The 9490-nt window shown below is 63.0% G+C and overlaps 3 protein-coding genes across 5 annotated transcripts in view; 2 read left to right on the forward strand and 1 right to left on the reverse strand.

Moving 5' to 3' along the window:
* Positions 1-4343, forward strand: part of SPATC1 (spermatogenesis and centriole associated 1) — a 21441-nt gene extending 17098 nt beyond the window's left edge. Inside the window, 1 exon segment of the mRNA XM_044914317.1 lies at positions 4014-4343. Coding sequence (XP_044770252.1) covers positions 4014-4343 — 330 coding nt within the window.
* A 984-nt stretch (positions 4344-5327) lies between these two features.
* On the forward strand, positions 5328-8823 carry LOC110579199 (sphingomyelin phosphodiesterase 5). The gene is made up of 8 exons (XM_021688737.1): positions 5328-5443; positions 6622-7534; positions 7632-7704; positions 7946-8086; positions 8154-8243; positions 8328-8391; positions 8469-8604; positions 8677-8823. Exons 1-8 carry the CDS (start codon positions 5328-5330, stop codon positions 8767-8769), a joined length of 1626 nt encoding a protein of 541 aa, XP_021544412.1. The 3' UTR covers positions 8770-8823.
* Positions 8824-8825: 2 nt separating this feature from the next.
* The window catches only part of OPLAH (5-oxoprolinase, ATP-hydrolysing), a 9989-nt gene continuing 9324 nt past the window's right edge, over positions 8826-9490 (reverse strand). For all 3 annotated transcript variants that reach the window (XM_021688529.1, XM_021688530.1, XM_021688528.1), the window contains exons 26-27: positions 9281-9378; positions 8826-9033 (exon numbers count right to left, since the gene is read on the reverse strand). In XM_021688529.1, the coding sequence (XP_021544204.1) occupies positions 8884-9033; positions 9281-9378 (248 nt within the window). In that variant the 3' untranslated portion in view covers positions 8826-8883. The remainder of the gene's footprint in view (positions 9034-9280; positions 9379-9490) is intronic.

Below are 9490 nucleotides of genomic sequence, written 5' to 3' on the forward strand. Positions count from 1 at the left end.
TTTAAAGATTTTATTTATTTATTTGAGACAGAGAGAATGAGAGAGAGCACATGAGAGGGGGGAGGGCCAGAGGGAGAAGCAGACTCCCTGCCGAGCAGGGAGCCCGATGCGGGACTCGATCCAGGGACTCCAGGATCACGACCCGAGCCGAAGGCAGTCGCTCAACCAACTGAGCCACCCAGGCGCCCTGTTTTTTCTCTTTCATTGAAAAGATCACATGAGTTTTCCCTCCCTCCCTGTTCTCTTAACATCTCGAGATACAGATCGTAAACCACCCTGCATCCCTGGTGGTTTTAGTGCCCTGAGATGCTGTTTGCGGCTATTCATGACTTCTGCAGCTTCGCTACTTCTTTAGAGAACAGGCCCTGCTGCTGTGACAGAAAGGCAACCAGGTGTCTCTCCCCATCGGGCCGTCGGACCCTGCGGTCCAACCCCTAGCAGCTTGCGGGTCCGAAGTCCGGGACTTGGCCCAGGGGCGGAGCTCACAGCCTCACTCTCACCTTATTGGCTGGAGCTTAGTGACGTCAGGCCTCGCGGCAGGAGGGCGGGAGTGCGGTCTCCGCCCGGAGCTGCCCGCTCAGAGGAAGGCTGAGTGCCGGGCCTATCCTCCATCTGGTCTGTCTGAGCCCTTCTGTTGAGCCTTAGGATTTTTTTGAGCCTTAGGATACTGTTTCCTCCTTTCTGCTTATGTCCTTCCTTCTGCTTGCTTTAGATTGGCTTTATTTCTCTTTCTTGGGCTGAGCACTTAAGCTATTTTACTTTACATGTCTTTTGTTGGTACGTACGTTTGGGGCAAGGAAGTTCCCTCAGGTCGGGGAGATACGCAAAATGTTTAACCAGCGGTGCGTCAGGAATCCCAGCCGGGGTGGATCCTGGCAGAGGGAGAGGGCTCTGCTGTTTACGTACCTGCGCAGAAATGCGGCAGCGCCCCGGAGGTGGGCGGGGAGCTGTCCAGGTCCACATACTTCACAAGCTGCGTTGGAGTTCCTCTCTAACCCCCGAATCCGTTAGGTGCATCTCCAGTCTCCATCATCGGAGGAGCATTCAGCTGTCTCTTTAGTTCGATGTCTAACGCCCTTGCCCTGTGCTCTAAGAACGAGGGCTGAACCACACCGATTGTCATATTTGCTGCCATTTCCCTATCACTGAATACGTGGCCAATGTCGTGGGTGTTCCAGGATGGAAAGACGGGGTGGTGCGCACCTGTGCTCCCTCTCTTGGAGGTGCGTGCATATTTGGTCACACCTGTTCTCTCCTCCACAGCTGATTCTCCCTCTACAGACGTTTCCCATGTACACATCTGCATCTACAGTCGCCTACCCCTGGACCAAACTGCTGCCACTTTACTGGTCCACAGCTACGCTCCCCCTCCATCTATTCACTCCTATTATGGGGCATTCAGTGCATGCCACGTTCATACCAAATAGACAGTCTCTGCCCTCGGGGAGCTCACCCATTCCCCGGAGGCCTTCAATAAATATTTGTGCTAGAGGTTTAGGGGGTGATACATGCTATGAGGGGCAGGAGAGTTTGAGGGTGGGAGCTAGGCACTGAGTTGGCCTTGCTGTCTCCCCCCCACGCCCCACCCCCACACACCTATACTCTGGCCAACTCCAACATCCTGGAAAAGCCCCTCCCTCCTCTATTCCTTTGGAACACAATTCTGCTCAATGTGAGAGCCCACTGATGTGTCCTGTGGAAATGGTGGCCCCTTGTGGTGGTGCAGACCAGCACAGATGTTGTGCTTAGCACCCCCTAGAGACATTTCCTTTCAACTTCCAAAACAGCTGTCAGGCGGTCTGGTTTCCTTCATATCATAGCAGGGAAACTGAGGCTCAGACCCAGTATGATGACAGAAGCAGCCATTGGAACCGGCTCTCCGTGTGGGCGCCTTGCTCTGCACTGTGCCTCCTGGCACCTTCCGTGCCATGCATGCCGTTCCTTGTCTGGAGGTTCCTTTGCTCCTGTCGTTCTCATCCTTCAGATGTCAGCCCTGCCATCCTCTCCCCTCCAGAATGCCCCCCCGGCCACCTGGTTGCTCCCCATGGCAGCACTCAAAGCACTCCTCCTGCTCAGTCTTGTCATCACTGTAAACCCAGAGGGCTTTGCTCACACTTGAATCCCATCGCCTGCTACAGTGCCGCACGCAGGGGAGGGCTGAGAACATCTGTGGGATGGACGCACGGAACCCTCACCCTCTCTTCCCAGCTTCTATCCACCCCCTTATATGGTCAGCATGATCTTTTAGAACCACAACGCCAATGGACCAGAAGTCTCTGACCCTTTAGGACAGAACCCTCCGCCATGCTCTCTGCTCAGCCCTGCCTGCTTCTCAGTGCCTGGAAGGTGTGGTAGGGACTCATGCCCATGGCTCCCTGGCTTCAGTGGGGTGCCTTCCTACTCTTCCCCACTCAATCCCCTCGCCTGTCCCTCCACTCTCAAGGGTCACCTCTTTGGGGCGGGCCTGGCCTTGTCTCTTAGTGTAAATGCACCACATTCCTCTCCCAGCACCCTGGCAGGGTGGGTGCAGTGTGCCCCCTGGAGGACTTCTGCTCCTGTCTGGAGCTCCATTCACCCAGTGTGGCACACAGCAGCTCAGCCCCAGCCCCAGAGTGAGCAGACGATGGGTCCTGACATCCCCAAGGGGGGCCGATGCTTAAAGCTATCCACCCGCTGTGCTCTGCCCTTCAGCAGCATGAAGGTTCACCTGCTTACCCACAAATGCTGGCTGAGCTCCTGCAGTCTGGCTGACAGGGGGCACGGGAACAGGCAAATGGAGGGAGAAGGCTTAGGGGCCAAGAGGAGCCTAGAATCAAGGAGACAGGCTTGTTTTAGTGTTGACTGTTCACCCGAAGTGCTGAGCATTGGGCTCTGGGTGCATCTGCCAGAGGTCAGGCTCACTTTAGCTGAGCCCAGCCGTGAGTCCAGTGTTCTGTTCACATGACCAGAGGAGAGGACAGAGGATTCTCCTGGAGAAGGTGAGACTAAGCAGCTTGTTCTAGCGGCTTAGGAAGCAGCCTGGTGGGCATCCAGGGAATGGTTGGAAGCAGGGGAGCAGGGCCAGATCAGGCCCTGGCCCCAAGAGGTGGGGCAGTGGGAAGTGCAGGAGGGCTCAGGCAGGGAGAGACCCCCTCCAATTACTTCAGACCTGTCAATCCGTGGGTGTGGGCACAGCTGCACCTGTGACAGCTACATCATTTGCAGGACTCCATGCAAATGAAAATACAGGGCTCCTTGTTCGGCAAGAGCTCCTTGTACAGCAGAGCATTAGCTGGGTGTGGGTCCTTCTGAACAGGGGGCTCTGAGTAAATGTACAGGTCACATGCCCAAGAGGAAATGGCAGGAGCGGATGCTGCAGAACGCAGTCACTGCCTGGTTGGGGGGCACAGCATGAAGAAGTGGGTGGACACTCACCCGGTTGCTGCCAGTCCCCAGGTCCAGGTACCAGGAGGGGTCACCAGAGGGGCAGCAGGACCCCCAGTGCTGAGACCAAGGGTGCTTGGCTCAGGGCCTGGGGTGGTCAGTTCAGCCTGAGGGGAGGACAGGGCCTTTCAGAAGGAGGGGTGCAAGTGGTGGGTGCTGAGGATGCAGCACAGGGTGGCAGAGAAGGGACCTGGAGAGGAGGTGGAGGTCTCAGGGCAGGGAGCCAGGAGGGCGCCTGGGAAAGGCCCTGAGTGGTATGGGCCAGGCACCTCCATGGCCATCAGGGACCCCCTCCTCTTTCTTTCACCTCCAGACTCCCAGCCACACTCCCTGTCAGCATTTCATAGCCTCAGCTCAGTCCAAATTCCCTGCCGGTGGGTGGAGCAGGTGACAGGGATGGGGTCTGGGGAACTCCCCCCTCCAGCTCAACCCACTAGGTTCCCCCTACCCTAGACCCCTTGGAGCCTCTCCCCCAGGACGTCCAGGACACCTGCGCCCACCCACAGCCACGGCCCTCGGCCACATTTGCCCCTCTCCTGGCTTTGTACCAGTGCAGGGTGGAGACACCCTGACGGCCACTCTCCCCTCAGGCCTCCCTGAACCCCAGCGACCACAAGCTGGATGAGGAGCTGTGCCAGACACTCACACAGCGCTACGTGAGCATCATGAACCGGCTACAAAGCCTGGGCTACAATGGGCGGGTGCACCCGGCACTGACTGAGCAGCTGGTGAATGCCCATGGCATCCTGCGAGAGAGGCCGGAGCTGGCTGCCTCGGAAGGCGGCTCCTACACCATGGATTTCCTGCAGCGCGTGCTGGTGGAGAATGTGCACCCCAGCATGCTCTCGGACGCGCTGCTGCTGCTCTCCTGTCTCAGCCAGCTGGCGCACGATGACGGCAAGCCCATGTTCATCTGGTGACCCCGCTGGGCGGCCCGGGTCCACCCCGCCCCGCACCCCGCCGGGTGCAAAGCCATTAAAGCTTCTCACAGACGCTGGCCTCTGGGCCCGGGCTTGGTGGTGCACACCTTCGGGGTGGCTGGCCAGCTCCTCACTCCCCTGCACCCCTTCGATCCTGCCTGCTCTGGGGCTCCATGCCCACCCCAGGGCCCTTGGTGAGAGCCCCAAGACCGAAGCTTGGCAGCTGTTTGGCTAACGGTGGGGGCGGGGGGGGTGTCCTGTTCAAAGGTCCCAAGGCTTCCCTCACCTGGCAGTGGGAGCAGCAGAAGCCCTGAGACTTGGAGGGGGGAGAGCAGGAAGCGCTGTTCCAGCAGCATTAGTGATGTGCCCGGAGCTGAAGCCTGGGTGCAGAGTGGAAGGCAGAAGTGGGAAGGAGACAGGATGTGGATGGGGGAATCCTTCCCTCTGTACTAGGCTGGGAGGGGGGGAGTGGGAGAGGGAGAGAGTCCAAAGCCCTCCCTGAGGGCAAGAGGATGTTAGATGGAGGGAAGAAACCAGGAGAAAGTAGCCTCACCCAAACCTGAGCCAAGGGGCAGCCCAGGGAGATGGGGCCAATCCTAAGGCACTGCTGGCCCAGCAAGAAGAGAGCTGCTCCACAGGGCTCTGAGGCTGAGCTGGAGAGGGCAGAACCTACCTGCTGCAGGGGCGGAGCACAGGCAGGATGGGAAAGAGGTGGGGTGGGGGTAGGGGCTGTAAGACGGGACGCCGGGAGGGGGAACCTGTAGACAGATGGGACGGGCCTGTGGACAGTGCAGGAAACGAGGCAACGCAGGCAGGATGCTTCTCCTTGCGGGGGTGTGTGTGCTAGACAAGAGAAGGGCAGTGGGGGGCAGCCCACAGAGTGGCCTCTGGCCCACAGGGGGAACAGGAGAGGACCTGCCTGAGGAAGGGAAGGAGGCTGGAGCTGCAATGGGAGGCAGAGGGTGGGCTGAGGAGGTGGGAACGATGAGCCCCGCAGAGGAGGCTCCTGGAGCACCAGTGCGCACCAGCCAGAGGACTCTGAGGGAACAGAGGAATCATATCAGCAACCGGCAGGAATGCAGGAAGGAGAGGGCTGTGGGGTGTGCCCAGGAGCTCCCTGCCTCTCTGCCCTCCCCACTCCCAGGCCTGCTACTTCAAGGGATCCAGCCAGACCCCTGGGAAAGGCAGGGAAGGACTCTCCTATAGATATGTAGAGATCTATAGATAGAAATCTATAGCTCTGTCTGCTGAGAAGGCCCAGCATTAAGACACACCAGGAACAGGGAACACAGCCAGCACCAGATCTTGGTTTCTCAAGGGGATCAGGGATTCCTGGAGAATTGGGAGGTGGGGGGCCAGAAACCCCTCCACCGCCCTGCCAGTAAGGCTAATGGCAGCCCTGACTCAAACTACAGGGCAATTTAAGAGCCAACCAGGAGAGCTTTGGGGTCTGGTTCACAGCTCAGATCAGAAAGGTGGGGCCCCAGGCAGCACCCGAAGGAGCGTGAGGCAGCACGGTCCTGGGAACCAACGGAGCAGGTGCAAGAGGGCTCCCGGGATGGGGAGCTGGTTTCCATGTGGCTCACGTGCGGGGGGGCGGGGGAGGGGGAGGGAGCGGCGGCACAAAGCCCAACCAACAGTCCCTTACCCCCAGATTGGAAGCTCCTTGGGGTAGGGTCACAGAGCCCTCACCACGGGGGGACAGGCCTCTGGGGGAAGATCTGCAGGGCGCTCAGTGGGTGGCTTGTTAGGCCGCTCAGAGTCCGTCCCTCCTCTGGGGAATGTGTCTTTGAACTCAGTTGCTGGACACTGCAACCCAGGCAGACGGGTGGGGGTGGGGTAGGCCCTGCAGTCAGGGCAACAGGAGGGCCCTCGCAATTCTGCGCGGGCTTGCGGGGAGAAGGGAGGGAGCTGGACGCAGCATGCACCGCACTCCCCTCACCAGCAGGCCGGCGCTAAAAAGTACCGTTCTCCCCTTGGTGCAAGCTGCACCCCAGTCCAAGCTCCCGTGGGGCAGGTCTGGGGGTTCTCCCGGCGTCCTTCAGGGGAGGGCGGGGCCGGGCGAGGAGGATCTGAGGCGTGGCTGCGAAACCAGGGTCCCTTTCGCTTTCCCTTTTGTTCTCTCCAACGGCCACCTAAGACTCCGCGCGCGTGAGGAGAGCGCGGCTTGCCGGGCGCGCTGGTTTCCGCCTGCGCCTGCGCCCCCACTGTCCCGGAGCACCTTCCCGGCTCCGCGCACAGCTTGCGCCACGTAGCCTTGACCCGCACTCCCCGGCAGCTCCCGCGGACGAACCGACGAATCGATTCGCAAGCTGGCAGCGGTTGAGTCGCAGGGGCGTCCCGAGGCCAAGAAGCCCCCCGCCATGCAATCCACTCCCGACTGGCCCCCAACGCCGGGTGCCCTACGGCCGTCTCCTTTCCCGCACCCTGTACTGCACGTCCTCCACCGCCTGGCCCGAGGCCTGCTCTTCCCGGCTTACTGGGCCCTGGACCAGCTGCTGGGCTGCTGGGCGCCGGCGGTGCGCCCGAGCTGCCAGAGCGCGCTGACCTCAGCCCTGGGCGCCGCGGCGACGCTGCTGCTGCTGCTCCTGGTCGGCCTGCCCCTGGCGCTGCCGGGCCTGCTGCTCTGGCTTCTCCTGCAGGCTTGGCGCCGCCCCTTCTGCTACCGGCCCCCGCCGCAGTACTGGGCGCCCCCAGCGCCCTGGCGCCCCCCAGCTGAGCCCGCGCGCTGCTTTGGCTTCCTCAGCGCCAACCTGTGCCTGCTCCCCGACGGGCTAGCACGCTTCAACAACCTGCGGCACAGCCAGCGGCGGGCGGAGGCTATAGGCGCCACGCTGCTCGCCGGCGTGCGGCCCTCGGGCTATGGGACTACGGGCTGCAGTCCGCCGGGGCCGGGGACGCCCGGGGGGGTGCTGACAGCCGCGGTGCCGGCAGGTCTGGACTTCGTGTGCCTGCAGGAGGTGTTCGACCTGCGCGCGGCGCACCGCCTCGTCAGCCGCCTGGAGCCCAATCTGGGCCCTGTGCTGTACGACGTGGGCTCCTTTGGCCTGCAGCCCGGGCCGCACCTCAAGCTGCTCGGCAGCGGGCTGCTGCTGGCCTCTCGTTATCCGCTGCTGCGGGCAGCCTTCCGATCCTTCCCCCACGCACGTCGCGAGGATGCGCTGGCCTCCAAGGGACTGCTTTCCGCACAGGTACAGGCCCACCGGCCGCGGCGCTCCCTGGCCTGAGAGAGGGCTGGGCGTGGGGTCGAAACGGCGAGGGTTGCTGGGGCCATCCACGATGTTGCAGGCGCAGGTGGGCATCCTGGACGGGCGCCGCATCGTGGGCTTCCTGCACTGTACGCACTTGCATGCGCCGAGTGGTGAGCCTAGCGGACGGGATGGTCAGCACACGGGCAGGCAGTCTCGCTTCTCTCATCCTGGCGGTGACGGGTCCCAACCCTCGTCTGCATCTCCGCCCCCCGCCCCCCCCCCCGCGTTTGTTCACTGCCCCGAGCACCGCGCGCCGGGTGGAGCGCCCCGGTGGGCTCACAGATCAGGGCGCGGCGGAGGGGGCGGTGGGGTGCGCATCTGGGCTCAGCCTTCCTCCCCCCACCCCTGCAGGGGACGGGCCCTTGCGCTGCAAACAGCTGACGCTTCTGCTGGACTGGATGGAGCAGTTTGAAGCCGAGAGCCGCCAGAGTGGCGAGGCCGTGGCCTTCAGCGTGCTTCTGGGTGACCTAAACTTCGACAACTGCTCTTCAGGTGAGGGGGAGGCTGCGGAGGGGCGGGGCCGGGCGGCCTGGCCCCGCCCACCGACCTCTTCTCGCAGACCACGCAAAGGAGCAGGAGCACGAGCTCTTCAGCCACTTCTGGGATCCCTGCCGGCTGGGCACTCGCCGGGAGCAGCCCTGGGCCCTGGGTACGGCGCCCGGGCGGGGAGCGGTCCTAGGGAGGGCTCCGGGGCCTCGGCTCCCTGATGACCGCCCTCCCCGCCCTCCCCCAGGCACGATGCTGAACACCTCCACTCTGCACCACTCGGTGGCCTGCTCCCCAGAGATGCTGCAGAGGTGAGTGGCGACCTGGGGGTCAGGCACTGCCCAGGACGGAGGGGAGCCCTGGCCATGGTGACATCGCCCGTCCTCAGGGCCCTGGAGCAGGAGGAAGGGCGCCACCGCTACCTGGCAGGCCCTCCCGGCAGAGGCCCGCGGGCTAAACCCTGGCGGGGCCGGCGCGTAGACTACGTCATGTACCGGGGAGCCGCCGGAGGCCCGCTGAGCGCAGTAAGTGCCAGAACTCCGGGCGCTGGGCCGGCCGGGACTGAGGCGACACCTCAACCTGACTCCCTCCCCCAGGAGGTGGAGCAGGTGACCTTCAGCACCGCCCTGGCGGGGCTCACAGACCACCTGGCCGTGGGACTTCGGCTCCGAGTGTCCGAGCCCTCCTGACTCACGCACGCACGCAGGCCGGGTGGAAAGACGGACACGGACGCAGAGCGTGAGCCTGGCCAGTTGCCGCGGGGACGGGGCGACTTCAGAGCTGTTTATTGTGGGGACCCTCCCTCACACTGCCTCCTGGGCTCTGCGGTACTCATAGACGCTGCCGCGCTCAGGGAAGGCTGGGAGCTGCTGGGGCGACCCCGGCGGCTGCGGGGCGGGGTCATCCGGGTCCCCGTAGCCCCCGCCGCCTGGTGTGTGGAGGCAGAACACGTCCTGTGGAACAGAAGGGTAGGCTCAGCGCGGGCATGCCCTCCCCGCCAGCTGCCTCCCGCTGCAGGCTTCCCCCCCCCCCATCCAGAGCGGCCAACCTGGACCACGGAGGCCCACTGCGCGCCCTCTTCCCTTAAGAAACCAAATTAAATTCAGTCTCTCGTTATCTTTGCAACTCTGCTCACCCTTTGTGGAATGCGGATCAATGGGGGGCGGGCGGGAATGGGAAAGGATGGGGCTCAGTCCTTACCCCGGGGTACACGGGCACCGACGTCTTCCCCCCCAGATTCACCGTCCGGCCATCCTTGCGGATCAGCAGGTTTAGGCCACGGGCGCCGGGCTCGCCCCCTGCGGGAAGAGGCCAGGTGAGGCGAGCCCAGGAGCCAGGAAGGGAGAGAAAGGAAAGAGGTTGGCGGGGAGACAGGAGGACACCGGCCGGAGGGGGCGGGGGGGGGGGGGG

The sequence above is a fragment of the Neomonachus schauinslandi genome, chromosome 4 (genome assembly GCF_002201575.2).
Source record: "Neomonachus schauinslandi chromosome 4, ASM220157v2, whole genome shotgun sequence".
Lineage (NCBI taxonomy): Eukaryota > Metazoa > Chordata > Mammalia > Carnivora > Phocidae > Neomonachus > Neomonachus schauinslandi.

Coding starts and splice junctions, on each gene's coding strand:
- LOC110579199 (XM_021688737.1), top strand. CDS start 5,328: ATGAGCCCCGCAGAGGAGGCTCCTGGAGCACCAGTGCGCACCAGCCAG. Junction 5,444..6,621: donor AGGAAGGAGAGGGCTGTGGG/GTGTGCCCAGGA, acceptor ACTCCCCGGCAG/CTCCCGCGGACGAACCGACG. Junction 8,605..8,676: donor CCGGAGGCCCGCTGAGCGCA/GTAAGTGCCAGA, acceptor TCCCTCCCCCAG/GAGGTGGAGCAGGTGACCTT.